Source organism: Meleagris gallopavo, chromosome 19 (assembly GCF_905368555.1).
Source record: "Meleagris gallopavo chromosome 19, MGAL_WU_HG_1.1, whole genome shotgun sequence".
Classification (NCBI taxonomy): domain Eukaryota; kingdom Metazoa; phylum Chordata; class Aves; order Galliformes; family Phasianidae; genus Meleagris; species Meleagris gallopavo.
In genome coordinates, this window is record NC_139422.1 from 8,437,288 (window position 1) to 8,458,543 (window position 21,256).

The window sequence follows — 21,256 nt, forward strand, 5'->3', positions numbered from 1 at the left end:
TGAGATCATCCTTTACTTGAAGCTTACAGTCAGATCCTGCCTTTCTTAAGAGGTTGCGTGAGCAAGCCCTTGTTCAACAAGTACTTGGAAGCTGTCACACATGTCCTATGTACCCATAGGAGAAGTTACAGGGATGCCACCCCAAGCACTAACAAACAAGACTGCCTTAAGGTGCAGGTACGCAGATATTCGCCAACAGATTATCCTGAAAAAAGCAGCATCACTGATGAATTCTTGCTGGGAAGAGCCCATGGTTTGTCTCATGGCTGAGTAATCCTGTTCTAAATTATTTAGCAGTCAAAACATATCAGAGAAGAATTCTCTGTTGAATAAGCTTCCCAGACACATGCCAGCATTCTCCAGCAATTCCTTTTTGTAATCATCGCTTGCCTTTTTTCCATATCTAATGTGTAATTAAATGAATGCCCAACATTACATCAGTGTAAAAGAAAACAAAACCACCAGTTGCATAATTACAGGCTAAAAAGAGATCTTGAGTTCCACACACTGAAGTAACCTAAAGGGTGAAGTTCAGCACAGTATAGGCAGACTCCTGCACAAGATGTCCTATATGCCAAACCCACGACCTCTGTGCAGCACCGCCTTTGGAAGAAGCCTCATCTTTTAGTATTACTACAGTACAGAACTTGTAAATACTGTCATGTCTTATCCAGGGGACTATTTGGCACGGATTAGAGAGACATTCCTATACAATTATTTTGATTATTTCTTTCCACAAGAGGACAACAAATGTGCCCTTGAAATCACAGAGCATGAATAACATCTTTAAGCTTGCCACTAAATGACATAAAATACTTACTGAATATCCTTCCTCTTTTTTTTCTGGGGGTCCACTAGACGAAGAGTATCTCTGATAACAGCTACTTTCACTTCTTCATCAACAGGACTTGGGACATTTTCAAACACCCCAGGAGAGAGCTTTAATTCAGAAAGGAATGGAATTATTTAGTGTAGAACTGAGGATTATTGACTCTTCATCTTCTCAACTCCGTGTGCATCACATATGTTTTAAATACACAGCGATAAGATTACAAAATACTTCTTAAAGAATAAGCAAATATCTTAGTATTTTCAGTATGATGTTACAACAATTTTAGGAAATTTCTCCAGTAACCCAAAATTTAGAGAAGAGAGATTGTTGCCAATATTACCATTTATATTATACATACAAATGTGAAAAAAATTCAGCAATCCTCTAAATACAGTTAAGAAAACTGCAGGGGATGATGAATAAATGTATTTATGACAAAGACGATGGAGAGCTTTCACAATTGCAATAAGTCAGATTTCAAGGGTATAAGATTAGTAATGATTTCAAAGCAGAAAATTACAGAGAGCCTCAGAGTTTTCATATTAGCAGACAGCCTTCATATCTCAGACAAGGAAAAAGACCAAAAAACCAATCCTAGACAATTTCATTCCCATATCACTGTCATGTTGAGAGGTCTTACCTCTTGCTCGTGCTCTATTCTCATGCTGGGGTTTGCATTTACTTCCAGCAACATGGGCTTCAAGTTTTTCATCAGGAGAATGTCAAACCCTAAAATCTGTGCATAACAAACAGTGTGTTACTTTCCTTCTATTTAAGGTGTTCTTCTAGAGAATGCAGTGGTCTTTCAAAGGTCAACATTCAGGTGGAAGAAACATTTGAGGGACAGAAGACAAATAACTGAGAAACAAACAATATTGCTGAATAATTACTGCAGCCATTTGACTTTGATCCTAACATCTACTTTCATACTACACCCAGCTCTAAATACTGCATCCACCAACACAGAATTTCAGCATTTATCACAAGTAGGTCTCATTAGGCAACTGCAAAGCTTCCTGGCTGCATCATCCAGAAGCTGGGAACTGGAAAAAAAATGTTGCTGCTAGTGATTGATATTCTATACAGTAACATAGGTCAGCTGATATTTCTGAGGTAAAACTTGGGTAAGAACTTTAGCTGTGAACTCATACAATGCATTGTTCAGGCTGCAGCTGCCATTCCTCCTTCCACCACACTAACAAGTAATAAGCAACAAAACAAAGGGCACATCCAGAAAGTGAATCCACGCATAGAAATAACTGCATTCTTGACAGAAATTCCTACCTACCTGGAAGCAAGTTGGCCCAGGCTTTCCTGCTGGGATGTCAGACTGATAGTAAACTTTCAGTTCTGGTGTCAGTGCAATAATTGTTTTAATCACCAGTGAAATTATATCTGACCAAACCTTTTTGACATCAGCTCCTCTGGAAGACAGTCTGCACAGAATGCTTGAGAAAGTCCTCTTGCTGCCAGTGTTTACGTTGTCAGAATGGATGAAATTCCCACTGTGGACATTTAGTGAGTAGTTAGTTAAGTGCATAAAAACCTGGTGCAAATTTTTTAGAGTGGGTTCTTGATAGGGCTCTGTACAAAATCTAGAAAGTCCATCTTTGGCTATATAAATCTCTAAAGGTTCTAAGGATTTCAGTAAGACATAAAGACGAATGTCAAATTTCAGCTTGTCAACAAGCAGTGGTTTGCAGATGTACTCCTGGACCACTGCCGGGCGGCTCTGCAGGCTCCCAGCCAGCCTGACGTCGTTGGGGTCTTTAATGAGGTAGATTCCATCCCCCTGGCACCCGCCATCAGGTTTGACAATAAAAGTGGGCTTCCAGGACGGATCGCTCTCTTTCATCATACGAACCTAGAATGAAAATAATTAAACTGAAGGATGCTAATTAGGGGAGAACAGGAGCTGGTGCTACAAAAGGCAGAAAATTACATACGTTAACAAAAAATAAAGTAGCACAATCTCATCACAGTAGTAGCAAAAGCCATATAAAAAATATAGAAGATGAACAGCAGTGACAAGCACAAAACTAAATAAAAGAGACGTGAGTAGAAAGTTAGCAGTGCAGGTACGAGGACATTTTCTTGAATAAGCCATTGTATAAACAATTCCAGGAACAACTTCTCAATGTTACGCACCAGTTCATGGAATGAAATGCCATGTAACTCACCAGGTCCATTTGACCTGTTCACGTGTATGAAACTGTTAAGTTAAAATTCTGTGCTGTGTTTTGAAATTATGGACAAAGGAAGGCAGCTTGCTTGTTGAGATATACATGCAGACAAACAGTGCAGGGAGAAAAAAAGGAAGCAGGAATTTCACACAGGTAATATCTTTTTCACAGTCAGATACCCCATGTTAGTAAATCTGGAGCATATTGAGCCATATACAGACATTAAGCAAGTATCATGAATTTACTAAATAAAACATACACCTTACACCTCAGTTGCTACCCACCACCACTCTCCAAAATGAAGATTTTTCTAAATTGCAGCAGAATTCCCACTAGGCCTGGCATGCAACCATTAGCCTTCCTTCAATGAAGAGAAAGAAAACCTTATCACAATCTCAACAACTCTTACCAGTGGCTTTGATTGTATTAAGAAAATCTGTTCTTAAATCACAGCAATGCAGATGCTTTCCTTAGATGTACACTTTGTGACATCAGGAAAGAGGGAAGTTGGGGGACAACGTGACAAATCAAAACCTTTGGATGAATGTGCACAGCACTCCACACCTCAAGCCAGAGCAGATGCTCACTGCGCTCAGACATTCCCCATTCCTGTGCTGGTACAGCACGAAACAGTGCACTCTAGTGTATGAGCCTGCAAACAGCCAACACCAGCATCCACACTGGGTAATGCACTTTAAAAGGCAAAAATGCATGGAAAAGTCAACAGTCAGAATACATTTAGCCATTTAACATCCTTCACAAAAATTGCTTCTGCTCTGTAGACTTCTTGAAAATGGTATCAAATACTCCTTATGCTAACCAGTTCTCTGAACAGAAGCACTCCAGAAGCAGGGGATGCTCCTGGACGCACGCAGCCCAGCCTCAGCCACCCCAACAACTGGGCGCTGGTTTAAAAAGGAACACAGGAAAAGGTGGGTGGCAGTAAGAAAACTGTGATGCTCGGGCAGAACCCTGCAGTGCCTGCTTCAGGCAAGTGACCCATGCTAGAGAACCCTGCTGCTAAAAGCCTTCCTACTAACTACAGTGGAAATACAAGATAGATCATTTCAACCAGGACTTCTCTCATGGCCAAGCATCGCACCAACCGAACAAAGATCCTCCTTCAATCAGGTCATTCCAAGGCACAAAGCACCACACTGGAGATTGGGCTTACATAAACTGCTTGTGGATAAGCAGGTCCAAGTAGATCTGCGGCCTTAACGTGCAAAGAAGGAAAGCAGGGTTTAACTCCTGGCCTTTTTACCAGTAAGGAATAATCTTCCCATTATGTGATGCTACACCGCATAGCGAAGGATTCTTTCTAGCTCTCACTTTGCTAAAGTTAGCATACCAGAAGGGTTTGTGGCTAACCTTAAACCTCCACAGCCACACGATCTCTTCTGTGATTCAAGCTGTACAAACAAAGAGCCAATCATGATCTACCAGGGCAGAAATAACACAGAACCTCTGTGAAGGGAGCAGGGCAATCTGCCTGCTGCTCTCCCTACCCTTCATGCCTCAGGCTATTTCTGCTCTGCAGCAGCAGCATTTCTTCAGAAAAAGATAGTGCTTTCTGGGGACTATTGTTAAAGATGGCAGGCAACCCGCCTTTGAAATTCTGCATTTTAACAATCGTTGGTTGCTGTCTGAGGTCAGAGTAAGATGTGCATTTACTACAGAGGGGGGCCAGGACACTGTAAAGCCTAAATGCCAAGTGCTCCCTACACAATGGCTTCAAAAAACAAAAGACAACACATTCCCTGATCTGTCATCTTGTTTGATGAAGAGAACAACGCATTTTTTCTGACCAGCAAAGGCAGCACGAGAATCACATAAGAAATTTGCTAAAGAAAAGACAACTTGCATTTCAATCCAGGCTAACAGAGATGTAGTATACTTCAGTTTGGGGTTTATGTTCTTTTTTAATTAAAATCCTTGCGATATGTAATGCACTCATGTTTCCATAAAGTACCACAAGGATACACGAAGGACAGAGTAACCCCACCGATTCAGCAAGAAACCATTCTAAAGAAAGAAGGAAAAAAAAGACAAGATGATTTGCAGGAAAGGTCTTAATCAAAGCCAGACAAGTTAATTTAATATGATGGTTTCTGGTATTATGAAAGAAGATCAATATCTCATGCTCAACTCTTTCAATTTAAGGGCAAAGGAAATCATTTTCTGAGGTACAGGCGAGGCCCCCTGCAGCTCCAGGCTTCAGCACTGTGCACACACTCCCTCCAGCTGTTTGCCTTCCATGCAGCTACACAGCTGTGTTCCCAGAGCTGTTTCAGAAGTGTTCCAGATAGTACTGACGCTTTCTAGGCCATCAACACATGCTAGAGAGTATGGGTGGGAATAATAATCCAGAGTCAGCCCATTTGTCAGCAATCTGACTGGCTTGAACACCACTGATGGTTTCTTGATATTCAAGATATTCCTGAACAGTCATCTTCAAGTTCTCCCTCAGCTCTTTAGAAGTGACATGTGGAGGCCGCTTGGTCAGACTGAGAAAAATCAGTCGTAATAAAATCCATTCGCACGAAATATTTCTGTGTACTTAGCTGGACTTGTCTTTAAAAACATGCCAGCCACTCTCAGTCATCAGCAAGAGGACAGTGAGGTGTCCAATGGTGAGAAAACTGGATTCAGCTGCGGGTTTTCCTTTCCTGAGAAAAACACTGGCTGAATGAAATAGTGTCTAAAGAAATGCATATGATGAGAAATGCATATGATAAGATTTGACAGCTCAAAGAATAGGCTATTCACGTCTATAACTAAGAGGTACCCAACAGCTGAAAACCTGATTAAGCCACCAAAAATACCCAGTGCTGGAAATTAGACTGTCCAAATTAGATTCTTATTAAAAATTAATCACACTAGGCCTATTCATCATCTTTGCAGACAACAGAAAGAAGGCAATATGAGAGTAATCACAGTCCTACTTTGAATCCCAAGCTAGTTACTTTTCTGAAATTGGAATTTCCTATTAAAAATGAATTCTTATCACGTAGATTCCAATAGATCCTTCTGTGAGAGTGAAGGGATGATTACGGCAGCTCCCAGGAGATGTGCTTATCTGGAAATCATCTTCTATTATGGGGACATATTAATAGAGAATAGTTTAGAAGACGTAAGTAAATACTTAAAACAGCCAAATAAATATTTGCTAATTAAAACCAACTTTTAATCCCACGTTAAAAATGCGACTGCCATCTCAGTTTAACACAAATGACAATGGGGAACTGCATCGTGTTGGCACTTCCCCATACCTGAAGCTCATCTACAGCAAAGTTAAGAGCACAGCTCTGTCAATGATTACTGGCTTCCAAAGCATGAAGGATAAAGATGAGACTGGCTGTAGTGCTTCTACAGGAGGGAGGCAAAGAGACAGTGGAAAAATGAAAGAGTTGTCAGTGCTTTCGGCTGGTGCTACGCCTTGTTGTACAGGACTTACATTACAAACTTGTGCTAAGCTAAACAAACTCTTACAACATAAAGTATAATGTTTGATAACAAGAACTACACTTCTCTCAAACACAGATGGAAAAACATATGCAAAGGAAACTCCTAGGAGCGTGGTGCTGGACATCTGTTATTCTTGGAACAAAAACCAAATTGTTTCCACTCCAGCAACTGTTCAACCAGAGCAGCATTTATCCGCAGTGCCACCTGCTGACAGCGTGTCCGCAGAGCCCACCGCTCAGCTCAGCCATGACACGCTGACACAGAACGGCTCCCACGGCAGCCCTCACTAAAACCACACTGCCCCACTTTGAGCGTTTACTTCCACGTTCTTTTCACTTACCTACCTGCCGTGGCTAGATGGATCATTCACACTCCTTTTACTCCTTCTAAAGCAACAAAGCTGGTGTACTATTGGGATTTTATTCGCTTTTTCCCTTACTTGTGGTGCCATAGCAGTGCCAGCACACTTGAAAGAGTCAATATGTAAAGATATTTAACCAAAGAAACAGCTGGATGAGATTTAAAGCAGCAATTTCTCAGGAAGATATTCATACTTAACAGCACATACTACAGATCTCTGTATTGAAGAATTTAAATCAGGCAGGACAGACAAGACACTTCAGTGATAACGGGCCCAACGAGACACCACACTGCACAGACTGCTGGGCTGGAACTTCCTCAGTCCTTTTACACTCAGTAAAATATAGAAGCACCACGTTTAATTTTCAGACAACACTTCCACTATTGCAGAGAAGCATCGTCGTTTTTAAATCTGTCCTAGAACATAAAAAATTAAAAGCAGTGCATCCTGACTATATCCAACCTCAAGGAAATAAATAAAAAAAGATGTCATCCTTTGCACCTGGAGAGTGATTTTAAGTAATTTGGTCAGTATGAAAACTGACACTGGGACAACACACAACAAGTTACATTGCTCTGAGTCAAAGCAGCTCACCTCGGTCACAAAGAGGGGAAACTCCTCGGGCAGAATCCAGGAGCGAGGATAGAAGTTATATTCTACAGGAAACAAATCCTGCATCGTTCTCACCGCCCGGCTCAGCGTAACCTTACGTACCATCTCCGTCATGCCTGGGAAAAACCACAGACAGTACTTAAACACGGTGAGGGATCCGCACCGAGGTCTCAGCCTGACCACAGACTGTCAGATCACTATTCACTCTATTGGCAGGCACTAAAGCCACTGCTTTCAGTAAAGCCAAAACAACTTTTAGAATTTAAATTTGATAAGAATACTTGTAGCGCTCCCCAGATGTATTCACAATGTATACATTATTCTAGGGCATAAGAAGAAGTCAATTAGTTATCCAAAACTCGGAGCAATAGATGGAAAGCTGTAGCCCAGTGGTAGCGACTGCCTTTGTCACAATCCAAAATTACTGCCCTGCCCTGCAAACATTCCAGGAGAGGGAACACTTTGTGTTTACTTCACATTCATCTACGTAACTGTCAGAAAGAACAGGTTGGTTTGGGAGCAGAACTTGCAAAGCCTGCTTTCCTGCAGTTTCCAATCTCATGCTTGGATCACACCACATCCAGGTGAGCACGAGCTCTGCTCTACTCTTCTCCCAAGTCAGAGGCATTCGGGTTTCTCTTGGGAGTTCATTACACACCATCAAACTTCACAACAAGGTTCAGGCTACAGCTCCTTTCTCAGTAAGGGCAGCAGCTGTGGGTTTTCTTCACAAGACCTCTTCTTTAAGAAAAGAAATTTAGTAAAACCAGGCATCCAGATACATCCAGCAACATTCCTGGGGATCACTTCCAGTTCTGAGGGGCAATGTGCTCTACTCAGCTACCATATAAAAGCTAGAATGCAGCAGGTGTAACAGTCATGTAACACTGAGATTTAAGCCACCAGAAAATGATAACATCTTCTATTTGAATGTGAAATACCTGGAGACGTGAAAAAGTTGGGTAAATAGAGCATGAAGTTCAATGTCTGTGGTTTCTTACTCTCACAGCATACTAACAGCAGCAATAAATCTGAAGTAAAGGGCTTAGATAAGTCAATATCTAAGCTCTTAGTCCTTATTTAGAGTAATCTCAACAGGGATTAAAAGAGAAAAAAAGAAGCTTAATAAAAGTAGAATAGTCATAATAAGCTGAGAGCTGGCATGAACTCTTCAATATTGAAAAGACATTTGGTGAGCTCTGCTTTGAGCTTCTTTCTCAGCTAGGCATATGAAACAAAACAGATTACTTCCAATTTTGGGAAAAAAAAGATACAGCACTGTTAAAGGTGTTAGGTAACATACCTATCTCACCTCAATAATAACCTAACAGTTTCCCCCATGGATTCATATGCAAAGTTTTCTTTTCATCAAAACCTTTATTTGTCCAAAACAAATTTCAGCCCACAAACTGTTCAAGACCCACATTCTGATATTCACACCCCACCCCAAACACGATTCACCTACCAAAAATGATTTGGTAAAAATCTGACCAGCCAGTAGGCAGATGAGTCCCATAAGGAACAGCACACAAAGTTCATGCAGTCCTGTTTCTAACAGCACTTGTTCCAAACAGAACCAGAAATAACGTACCTGGAAACTTGTTGACTTGACCTGAGAATATGTAATTATCGTGAAACGATACTCCATGCCAATAGATATCACACGGCAGGCGTCTGCCAAAGGGAAACTGGAAAACAGATGAGAGAAGTTCTGAAGCAACCTGGCAACGCTTCTTCATGTCTCATTTCTCTAAACGCTCACATTAAGCACAAACTGTCCAGGAACAGCACAAAAGAACACATGCACTGCATTTGGGTTGCAAAACAGAATATTTTATCAGATCAAGATGCTGAAGTTGAGGATGTTACACCAGGAAAGGTTTGTAAAAACTTACAAACAGCTGTGGCACACGCTCTGAGAAATCTAGAGCTTGTTATCAGCCACAGTTAAGGCACGACTTGTTTGTAATGTAAAATGCTGTTATAGAGAATAAAGTTAGAAATTCTTACTTCTAGAATGTAAAGGCACAGCAATAGCAAGCAGCTACCACTGGGAAGTAAACAAACTCTGATAGTGCTCTTGTTTGGGTTTCTTTTTTCCTTTCCAGTTTCAGGAGTTAATAGCAGCCATCAAAAGAACAGAACTAGAGGTCTCAGAGGAATTGTCCTCGCTGGCATTAATAAACCAACTTCTGTTCTTAAATATATCACGATGTAGATGTAATGCAAAGAACCCCAGGGGCTGAATTTTGTTGTATATACACTGAGTCTGAGCTCAGTGAGCCCAGCCGTGCTCCCTGCTCAGGGCACAGGAGCACTGGGTCAGCAGTGCTGATGTAAGTTAATACAAGGAACAGTTGCCATGAACTTTGCAAGCAAGCAGGCTTGCCTTGGTGCCCCAGCTGCAGTACATTTGAAATGGATTCCCTAGTCCAGATATTTGAACAAAGTAACAACACATTTACATGTTTCCTTTTATGTTTATATATTCATTTCTGGTAGCAATAGTAACTAACAGCAAAAAAAAGCTCACAATTCATCAAACCATTTGTCAAGCTTTCCACTATTCAGAACTAAAGCAACGATTCCCACTACGTTAAGGATTACTGCAGCCGAGGAGCTCCTCCCTTTCACACGAGACTTCACCACAGCTGCTAAAGGCAGCGGCCCCCAGAGCCAGGGCAGCACTGGTTACCTCTGCTCCCACACAGGGATGCTGGACTTCTGACCGTGGCACTTCCAGGACATGGAAGCTTCCGAGTGAATTACTTCCCCTGTTTGCTACTTTAATTAAAACTAAAGTTTTTATCAGTGAACACCTCTGAAAAAAATTAAGCTCCCTTAGCAGCAGATTTCCTATTTCTGTCACATAACTATTTCCTTACTGCTAGGGATGAAATAGCCCATAGAGCAGACACAGAGGGTTCTTTGCTGCTTTCATTGCTATTCAGCCCACAAAAACTGTTTTTGTAGAAGCGAAAATTAATTCTGTTCGGCTCTGAAAGACAATCAGTGGCCTTAACCTCTCCTCAGGTGCACCCAGAATACAGATGCAGCACGAGGTCTCACACAGCCCTTCCCGCTAAAACCTGCACTATTTATTTATTTACTGAATGAAATTGAAATGAAAGGAACAAAATTTGCATTTATATAACACCTTTCATCTGCCGAGGATATCAAAGCACTTTACAAACACCGCACAGAAATCGCTTTGCAGAGATGAAGGGAGCACGTGGCTGGGCCGGGAGGCAGCCGTTCAGCCCAGAACCAGCGATTCAGACAGCACAGCAGCTTCACCACTTCTGACAAATCAAGATTATTTGGATTTATCCAACGCTGGGATCTAATTCATCTCCTGAATAAGCTGGGACGGATTCTTCATCGTCTGCACTACATGTTTGCATAGGAATAGTGTTTGGAAAGGAACCCACCAGTCAGGTCAGTTGACCCACTCAGGCAGTGCTTGGCAGACGAAATTAATTGCATTTGGGTAAATTGGGTCTTCCTGCAGCAGTGTGAAGACATGGGGTGCCCGTGGCTGCAATCTGCTCCTGCAGCCCGCTCTGCCAGGCTGCCTGCTGCTCTCCAGCTCCACAGAGCCCTTCTGAGGTCTCCTTAATTCAGAGGCAAAGGGCATTTGTCAGGGAGGGCCAACAGGAGCCCACAAAGTGAACGGAACCATTTTCACAGCTTTGACACAATTCATCGTCAATCATGGCCGAGCTGCCTGGCAGCTCATTTCTACCTTTAGATTGGAAGCCAATAATTTAAATCGTCCCACGGGTCACATCACTCTGTTCCATCACATTTAATGACAAGTTAGATGACTTGTCTCCTCGACAGCCTCCCCGAGCTTCACGTTTCCAAGTATTTCTCTGTCTCCATGCAGCCCAACAGTAGGGCGAACGAAATGCCGGATGCCGTGACACCAACGCTGGAGACATCCACTTCTTCTGTTCTCCTGGTAATTTAAGGCTACTCAAAAAATAATTTATTGAGTGAAAAATAAACTCAGGATGCCCGTTAGTTCATTGAGCACATTGCGTTCGTTTGAAGAACGCAGCACTGCCTCAGACAGTCCCCCCAGCACTGCCAGTGCCAGCCTCCCCAGCACACACTGAGCCTGCTGGAAGGTCCCCCGTGTGCTGCAGGATGGGGCTGTCCTGGCCAACAGTTCAGCTTCCTCACAATTCCCCTGGCTGGAAAACAGTTTTGTTTGGGGTTTTTGTTTCAATGTTCTCATTGCTTCTGACAAAGCATTCCCAGAGTCTTTCACCCTTCCCTCACACATCAGTGTCACAGAATAAACTCTTCACTGGTACCAGCCATATTTAAAGTGCTCCTCTCCGTTTTTTTCTGTTTTTTTTTTTTTGTTTGTTTTGTTTTTTTTTGTTTTGTTTTTTTTTTCCTCCTCCCTTTGGGTTAATGGTGGTATTTGTGTTAATTTACTAACATGCCCTACTAACACTGGACAATGCCATAAGCACAGGGAGCACCTCACAGTAACAGCCTGTGACTGAACCAAAGATCCTCCGGTAAATCAAGGCACCTATAGAAAGGAGGTGTCAGAATGTACAACTCACATGTAAAAAAGCTCCCAAAAGCCTTTATGACACGGCACGACGTTGTCCAGCAGACAAAAGTTATCACTATCAAGGAGTCCACCTCAAAGAGCCTGGTAACACATCTCCTGCCCAAGAAAATACGTAAGACAACAGGCCCAGCAGCAAACAGAGAGAAGAGAAACAAAACAAAAGCAGCAGTGGGAGAAACAGTGACAGGACTGTGAGAGAAGGACCATGTACCAAGGCAAAGCCCAACGCGATCAACTGGAGAAGCGTAACAGAAGGGAAGAGTGAAGGACCAGCCCCTCGGACATCAGCATTGCAATAGATGCATTAACACCTGCTCCTTTTTTTCACATAATTTTTACTGGTCATACAAGAAACGATGGATGTGTTCCCTCTACTGATGCTGCTGTAACAGTGAAACTATTTCCCAGGCTCTTTGCCTGTAAGTGATACTGTAGTATCACACTGCTACATTCCTAAACATTTAGAAGGAAAGAATTCAAAATGTTACGCAACTTAACTCAAAGAGTTTTCCTTGGATTTCTCTTCCACAATGCAAACAGCACCAGTTACAAGATATCACTAAAGTTTTCCTTCGTTACTCCACCTCTTGGGGCAGGAGGGCCTGAAAGATTATCTGATTTGTACACTGATATGAGAAAATACTTTCTTGACAAAAAATAACCCCATCTACATACATATTGATCGCTTTTCTATAAGTGGATGAACATTTTATAAGCGTATATCTCAGTGATTTGTTTGGGGAGGGCGAGTTATTGGCCGCCTCAATGGTACAGTCAATGGCACACAACAGAGAAAGTACCAATAAATAATTAAGACTAAGAATGGACCAGAAGAGAAGCAGCAGACTAAATGGAAAACATTGACAGAACTACTATTGGATGGAGGAGAAAGGATACCAAGGAAGACAGCAAACACAAAAAGATTAAGTGATGCCAAAACTGCTGTTGGGGGATGCAGAGTGGGAAGGAGAATGCTGGTAATGCAGTTTAGAAAGGAAAAATAAGAATATAAGAATCAAAGTCAGTTTGGAGGGCAGGAAACCATGAATGAAAAATGCAGGAAGCAAGATACGCAGTACAGTAAAATCTCAAGAAATGAGAAAGACGAAGTTAACTGATAAACATAGCTCATTACCAACCAAAGCTGCAAGGGTGACTTACATCAATGCCTAAAAACACCCATTGGAACGGTGCTGATAAAACTTGGCCAAGAGCACAAAAACCACAGAAGGGGGATGCCCCGCTCTGCCACCACTGGGCAGAATGCAGCACAGCTGCTGGCAGATGCACCACGGGCCAACTTCCAGTTGCAGGAGCAGGAGGTGAGCTTTTGTAGCTTTTAACTCTGACCTCTGAGGTGATACAGAATGCAGTGCCTGCCCCACACCGCGCAGACTAATTGTGAAAAGCACCGGGTGCACAGAACCACCCCGTGAGGTGGAAGGAGGAGCCGGGACAAGGCAGGGATCCTGAAGGCAGCGCAGCACGGCGCACAGACGCGTCCCAGCCCAGATTCCACCCCTGCTCCGTGCCCTCGACCTTCCCCTCCCAAACGCACTCCGGGCACTCTGCTGCTCGGGGCCGGGCTCTGACGAGTTCCTGGAGATGCCCTCAGAAGCAGCCTCAGCTCCTACAGAACTATTTTTAAAGTCGCCGTGGAAAAAATCTCTGCACTTCAAGAACTGCCCAACGGCAGCAGTAAGACAGAGAGCAGAAATCAGCATTTAATGACGCGTGGTTTGCTGCAGCTCCGCGCTTCCAGGGCAGCGCTACCGCAGATGCCGAGCCGCAGGAAGGGCACGCCGTGCCGTGCCGTGTTCACCGGTTTCAGGATCACAGGACGCGCCGCGGAGCGGAGCAGAACGGAGGCGAGCGGAGCGCGGCCGCAGTCCGCCCGGCCCCGAGCGAAGCCCCCGGCAGCCGCCACCGCGCCGGGCCCCGCGGAGCCGCGCTCACCTCCCTCCAACGCAGCTGCCGCAGGCTGATCTTCAGCGCCTCCAGCGAGGTCTTGGCCTTGGAGCTATCCACGGTGACTCGGGGCCGCCGGCCCGGCCGGGCCCCCCGCTCCTCCGGCCCGCGCCGCTCCCCGCCCCGCGCCGCCCGCCCGGCCGGGCCGCGACCGCGGCTCTGTTCCGCCGCCGCCTCTTCTCTCGCTTTCCGGGCGGGTTCGCCGTCCCGCGGTCGTTCGGCGGGGAGCGCCGGGGATCCCGGGGGTTCCTCCGCCTCCCGGGCCGGGGCGCAGCTCGGCGGCGGGGCCCCGGCCGGCTCCATCCCGCGCCGCCTCGGCCCGGGCCCGCCCCCCGCGCGTCGCCATGGCGGCGCCGCGGCCCGTCGGGCGGTTCCCGCGCTGCCTCCGCCCCACCGGAAATGACGTCAAGAGGCCGCCGCGGCCATCTTGGAAGCGGGCAGGGGCCACCCGCCCCTTCCGGCAGCCATTTCGGAAAGGCGTGGGGCGGGGCGGGGCGGCGCCGCCATCTTGGAATGGGCGGTGCGGGAGGGCCGTCCCCGGCAGCGCAGCTGCCGTCGGGCGCTGTGTTTGTTCCCTCCTACCACGCGCCGGGGGCAGAAACCCACCCGCTCCCGTCAGCCGCTGAGCGGAACGCCCGGGCGCGCAGTCTGGGCACTGAAGTGCAGCGGGGCGGTCCGGCCCCGGGCTGCCGCTGTCCCGGGGCGGGCGGGCAGCAGGCGGCGCTGCGGGCGGCGTTTCACTGCCGGGCCCGTTGTTGACCTACGGCAGAGCTGAAGGAAAACCGAGGAAATAGTTTATATGGGCCCAGCCATCGCGAGGCTTTGCGGCACGGGAAATCCCAAACCAAACTGGGTAATGGAGAGGTCAGCTGAAACTCATCAATGCCGATTACGAGACCATGGGAAAACAGAACGTGGAAAAAGGAACGGAACCAATGGAATGTTTTGTGGTTAAGCACAAGATAAACTCACTGCTGTTGTGATGACTCGTTGTTAAATCTGCCTGCATTTTAGCCAATGAATTGTTAGTGGAAAAAAATACTGTGTTAGAATATAAAAGCAATGCTTAGGGCAATAAAGGTGCAGCTCTTTTCTCACAAGGCCCTTTTTTTCTCACAAGAACCCTGTGCCATTTGTCAGATTGCGACAATTGGCTCCCAAACAGGAGCTGATAAGCAGACAGGTCTGAAGAAGGCTGAAAGAAGCCTTATGGCGGGTGCTGAAGGAAGCACGTGGCTGAAAGAAGCCACATCATCCCTGCTCCGACTGCATCTTGCTGGACGAGGGTAAGCGGTTGTGCACCACCAGGAACAAAATGACCTCAGAACGGGAAAATGTCCTCCTTACTTTTTAATCTATCCTAAAACGACGGGGGAAGGCAGTGTTCTCTGCTGACCTGCAACTGATGCTCATATGGGCTGCTAGGAACGATTCCTCAGTTACAAATCAGACAGCTTATGATCCAGAAACTTGGGATGGGATCAGGGTGAAACTGTGGGATGCATCAGCTAAAGGTGATAAGGAGGCACCAGTGTTGCTTGGAACGTGGAGAAGAATCTTTGAAGCTTTAAAAAGTCATGCGGGCTCATTGTCGACTACCTCTGGTCCACCCGAGGATGAAGGAGCCGCAGGCTTCTCCTTGGACTCACCCGCTGTGCCATCAGCTCCCTTGTTGCCACCGCTACGGGGGGTCCTCACCACCTCCCCTCCTTAGAGTCCCAGCGATCCTTGGGATCCTGGCCCAATAGATTCTGAAGAAGAGCCAGATCTGTTTCCCCCAGATCCACATGTCATGTGGGCGCTTATTTGGAGGGAGGCTAGGAAAGCTGGAGTCATGGACACGTTGAGGGCCTTCCCTGTTACTGTGGCCCTGGACCGAGAGCCACAGTGGGAAGCTTTGTCCTGTAATGTCCTGTGAGATTTACGGCATACAGTCAGTGACCACAGCATCGGCGCCCTGTATACTGTCAGTTTGATTCAATCCGTATGCAATAGCTCTGTTCTCACACCTCATGATTTCAAAATGATGCGTCGCCTTATCATGACTGATATGCAATACGCTGTGTGGGAAGCTAAGTGGAGGGGGCTGGCACAGACTCAGGCAACTGAGAACCTGAAGCTACTGCAGAGAAACCTACTTTGGGCTGTAGATGTGAATGCTTTGATGGGTGAGGGAGATTTCTCCATCCCAGTTCAGCAGGCGCAAATTCCTGCGGAAGGGCTACAGCAAGTTAAGCATTTAGCAATGCATGCTCTCCAGGCTGTGCCAGAGGCTGGAAAGCAAAGACAGTCTTTTGTGAGCATTAAGCAACAGCCCCAAGAATCATATATGACATTTTTGGGTATGCTTAAGAACTCGCTGGAAAAATAGGTCGATAATAAACAGGTGAGAGCTCTCATATTCCAATGGTTAGCGATTGAAAATGCAAACGCTGACTGCCAAAAGCTGTTGCATACCCTAAAGAACCCCATTACTGAAGATATGATTAATGCATGTATGAATATTGGTATGCACCAACATCAAATTACGCTAGCAGCCCAGGCGTTTGCCGTTGTGTTCCTTAATCAGCAGCATCTATGTTATGGCTGTAATCAATATGGGCACATTCATAAAAATTGCCCGTGGGAGAGAGCAAAAGGCAACAGGACACAGCAACTGTGCCCCAAGTGCACAGGAAAGAGCAATCACAGGGCTCAAGATTGCCGGTCAAAATTCGATAAGGAGCAGGAACCCCTTATCGCAGTGGGAAACTCCTGAGGGAGCGTGAGAGGGCATGCGACGACAATAAATCCCTCTCAGGAGGCTGCAGCAGTCTCTGTGCCCAAACAAGTGGAAGTTGTTGTGGACTTGGCCACCTCCTCAGACACAACCCTGAATGACACCCCTGTTGCCTTGGCCCCCGCTGGAGTCTGTGGACCTCTGGGGAATGGCATGGCAGCGAATACTGATCGGCTCCTCACCATTATTGATGAATATCTTCTGTCAATTGTACTTTCACAAATCAATAGCAATGTTTTATAAAATGAAATGAAGAGAACATGTCTAATAAACAGGTTTCCTCTGAAAAATGTCAGTGTTATTATTATTGTGCTTCTCAGACTGGGTTAAAATTTGTTTACATCAACCTATGCTTCCCATGTTTATGTTAGACCTCTGAAGATCTGTGACTGACCTACATATGCAAACAAAACATTTGTAGCATAGTTGGGGAGGGGAGATTTGCATGACAGAACATGATGAAAATACGCATAATTGTAGATGACATTTTTCATTCCCAAATCCCGCTACACAGAACTTTGGAACTGGCCATGCATGAAAGAGGCTTGCAGTTCTAACGGGCAGATTTTCTGGCTGTGCTTCAAAGCTGAACCGTCAAGACATGAAGCTTCTGTTTCTTGTGGAGCAACACAAATCTGCTATAATCGTCTCACCAAGCAGATCCTGTGCTTGCAGAGGACACATGTGACTCTGACTGAGAAGACTGAACGACGACGCTGGACGGCCTTTCCACATGTCACTTTGGAGCTCATATCGTGTGTCAGCTTCAGAGCCTCACTGAAATATTTTGCTTGTGAGTTTTCAGTTTTCTTCAGGTTCCTGATACGACAGAGGGTAACACCACACAATGTCAGTCACCAGCACGTTTCTCTAATTTGCCTCCATATTTATCACACGGCACCATTTTTAGGACATGGTGGTGCCTCCAGGCTTAACTGGTTAAACAAAGAATCGACTGTATCACCTAGTGATCACAAATGATAGAGAGTCATAGAATCACCAAGGCTGGAAAAGACCTCCAAGAATTATCCAATATAAAGTAAACCAGAGGCACTGCAGGTCAAAATATACTCCCAAAATATCTTTTCCTACCAATTCCTCCACCTTTATTTTAATACTTCACTTATATAGAAAAGTTCAGCAGATATTTTGGCTGGTTACCTACGTTTGAGCTAAACAGAAGCTCAAGATCAATTCATTTAAAAGGTTGGTCACTTACATTGTTGGGAATAGATTTCTTTACCTCACTTTGCTTCCAGATCTTTTTTTTTTTTTTTTCCACTAGGTGAGACTGCTGCTTCTGAAAACAGCAGAGGAAAAAGCTGACACGTAACCCTGCGAGCTTGCAGTGTCTTGCTAAGACATTTCATGGCCATACAGAACACCCAATATGCCATCTCCTTTAAGTCTGTATCTTAACTTTTGATAACTGTGTTTTAAAATAGCAGGACAAGCCAACAACTTTGCTGTTGGTACTACTGCTTAATTTTGCTTCTTTGAGTAAAGCAACAGGCAGTGAACATGTCTGAAATTTTAGAAATCCAAAAGCAAAACACATTTTTTTACTTCCACGAGCAGAGCATGTTGTTCCCATCGTATTCTTCCTCCCTACCCCCGCACCAGCTCATCCTGCTCTGTAGGAGGAGAGAACAGAAGTTGCTTGTTAGTATTATGTACAGAAACAACTCCCAAACTCTAAATGATTGTTATATATAACAAAGATAAAATCCAAAGTCACTGAAGTTAGTTAAAGCTCTTATTGCTTTGATGCAAGCTCCAGATGATTCACCTGCATTCACCCTTCTGTACCATGAAGCCATCAGTAAGTCAGTTAAGTCTCTCTGGTCTTAATTTTCCCTGCTGATCCTCCATAACTTTGTGTTGGCCACACTCTGCTTCATTCTGTCACTTCATTTAATGTAAGCAGCACTTTTCTATATTCAGGCAAATATAGATCTGCTAGCAATCAGCAAGTGAATTCGGCTGCTAAATCTAAATCACGAGGCTGTCCAGTGCCACATAAAGTCTGCAGGTATGAAAATGCACAGAGACATGGCTCTAAAAATTCCACCAGCACAAGCAGTAATGATGCTAATGAAATGGCATGGCAAACTCAGATCTGCTATGATAGTAAGCATGCAGAAATCTCTCAGATCTTACAAGTGTGACAGGGACATGATTTCCCATGAAGGAAGTTTTATCTGCCGCTACTGGGTGACTGTCTGGTTGTTCTTGCTACGTCATTTCTTATTTATCATTTGAAATCTTTGCAGCTCTGCAGTGCAGAAATAAGTGCTTGAAAAGATTTGCAGAAGGGAGGAAAATTCTCTGGCATCACAAACAGGCCTCCAGCAAAAACACCCGCCGCCTGATTTACACCACACGCAGGTTACACTGGAGATGTTTCCATGCAGTGAATGTCAATGCAAAGACTAAAACGTGCAAGTGTACGAGAGGAAGAGAAGGAGAGAAGCCTTGGTAGCTTGTGCCTGCAGAACAAAGCTGATAGAAACCTGTTCCCTGTAAGAACACTTGAAGCTATGAGCCAAGAAGCTGTCTCTGGTGCTTAACTCCCACAGCACTCAGGGAAACAGGACTTTGTATGAACGCTTTGAACATCAAAGGAATAACGAGCTCCATCCGATGCAAACACCCACCATGAAGTTTGGCTAACTTTTCACATCAAGAAAGGGTAATGCCAGCAGGGGGTTGCTTATACAAAATCTGTGATGATATACTGTATAACGGTTTAATTCCATGTCTTTGCCCAGTTTTATTACCCAGAAGAATGGACATAGAGCGTTTCTTACCTACAATGGAGTCAGAGAAATTTCTTTTCCCAACAAAATAAACTAGAAAACTATTGGCTTCTTAAGCTGAGCAGCCTTTGAACTCAACCAAACCATTAACCTTGGAAGAGCTAAGCCCTAGGAAAAGTTCATGGAAGTTAATGAACACGGAATATTAAACACCTCCATTCAGTTGTGATATCACACAGACTGGCACTGCAAGCTTTATTAAATCACAATTTATTTTTCCCAGGATTCCTGTGAGATGTTTCTGTCCTCCTGCCTGAAGGATTTCATAACATGCAGGATCCTGAGATTAAAGGACCATCCTTCTAATTTCATCCTATCTATCAGATTAAAAAGGTTGAGAGTCCCAAGTGAGGACCGCATGCTCCCACTGCATGGGAATGCTCCTGTGGCAACGGGAGGGCAGTGAGCAGCAGCTTTCAGCAGCTCAGCACCTGACGGGTTCATGCATGCCTCAGTTAAAATGCAGTATTGCAGAATCAATGCAGACACCCACTGTCATTAGGCTCCTTTCCCTTACTGGTTGTGCTTCACCGGCATTGGCACCAAAGGAAAGACAAGCACAGGCTGCCAGGGCGGCATTCTCCTCTTTTAGGGCTTAGGAGAACCAAAGGATAGAATCTTGTTACATCAGTCCAAAGCCTTTTGCATGCACAATCTAGGTTCTTCATTCAGGTCAAGAGGTATTTTTTTATCTAAGTTTGGACAAGGCGAGTGCTGTGCAAGGTTTTAAGCAGACGCTTAGCGACAGCAGACAGACCACAGCACGAATCAGAACTGCACTGACGAACCTGCAGGTGAGATGTGTATCCAGGCCCATTTGGAGCTGTGCTGAACCACAAGCATGTGGATATTTAAGTGGAATGGTAATGTAACATTATAGCCTGTCTGGAAACAGAAAAGCTCAGTGGTGAGGTTGGCCATGGAACTCATCAGCACAATGCCCACAGTGCCAGAAAGAGCAGCTAATACCACCAGCTACTTGAGCATGTTAACTCACGGTCAGTTAACCAATATTAATTCCTTGGGCTTTTTTCTCGCTCCCTTAATTATCAGTTTCTGGATTTTGGCTCTTGTCCATCACCCTTCTGACTTGGGAGTCCTCAGAGATGCCAAGAAATTAAGTACTGTTACTCCCATGACTTGGGGACAGGGAGCAGCACACCGCCCTACCATGGCCAAAATTTTCTTTCTTTCTGCTGTGAAAGCCACACAGAAGTGGTGTCCAACAATGCCCACACATCCAGCTGGGTAATTATTTGTGTAACAAGAAGTCAGTTGGAGCAACGGTTACACCCCAGCCCCTCGGGTTCTGCACAGCATATCTCTCTCACTATGTCCTGATGTCCAGGTGCTCCCATCACAGCCGTGCAGATGTCTGTGCCTGTCCCTCCACGCGCTGCCAGCAGAGCGATGCTCGGAATGTTGGGCACTGCAGGGCACAGCAGAGGGGTTCTGCTCTGCCGGAGATGGGGCTGGAAGGGACACACCGTGTGCACAGCAAAGGCCAAAAATTCTGAAGGGACACTGGGTCAGTCGGTGGACATCAGCTGAGCAGCAGGCTTTGGATAGGGGGCACGTGCTAATTACTGACAAAGCTAAGTCACATTAAAATGGGATAGATATCGTTGCTTTAGCCTATC

At 45.0% G+C, this 21,256-nt stretch overlaps 2 protein-coding genes across 6 annotated transcripts in view; one reads left to right on the top strand and one right to left on the bottom strand.

The window, feature by feature from the left end:
* The window catches only part of TTLL11 (tubulin tyrosine ligase like 11), a 50,937-nt gene extending 36,534 nt beyond the window's left edge, over nt 1–14,403 (bottom strand). For 3 of the 5 annotated variants that reach the window (XR_014887227.1, XM_085239161.1, XM_085239162.1), the window contains exons 1-6: nt 14,007–14,402; nt 9,048–9,144; nt 7,439–7,572; nt 2,121–2,696; nt 1,473–1,568; nt 821–939 (exon numbers count right to left, since the gene is read on the bottom strand). Coding sequence is in view for 4 of the 5 variants with exons in the window: in XM_085239161.1 (XP_085095287.1) it covers nt 821–939; nt 1,473–1,568; nt 2,121–2,696; nt 7,439–7,572; nt 9,048–9,144; nt 14,007–14,321 (1,337 nt within the window). In the remaining variant the exon portion in view is untranslated. Of the gene's footprint in view, nt 1–820; nt 940–1,472; nt 1,569–2,120; nt 2,697–7,438; nt 7,573–9,047; nt 9,145–14,006 lie in introns of all 5 variants that reach the window. The other 2 variants (XM_085239159.1, XM_085239160.1) reach the window with 2 other exon arrangements.
* LOC146543132 (endogenous retrovirus group K member 8 Gag polyprotein-like) lies at nt 14,363–17,068 on the top strand. Its single transcript, XM_085239664.1, has 2 exons — nt 14,363–14,495; nt 15,938–17,068. Exons 1-2 carry the CDS (start codon nt 14,363–14,365, stop codon nt 16,387–16,389), a joined length of 585 nt encoding a protein of 194 aa, XP_085095790.1. The 3' UTR covers nt 16,390–17,068.
* The last annotated feature ends 4,188 nt before the right edge of the window (nt 17,069–21,256 follow it).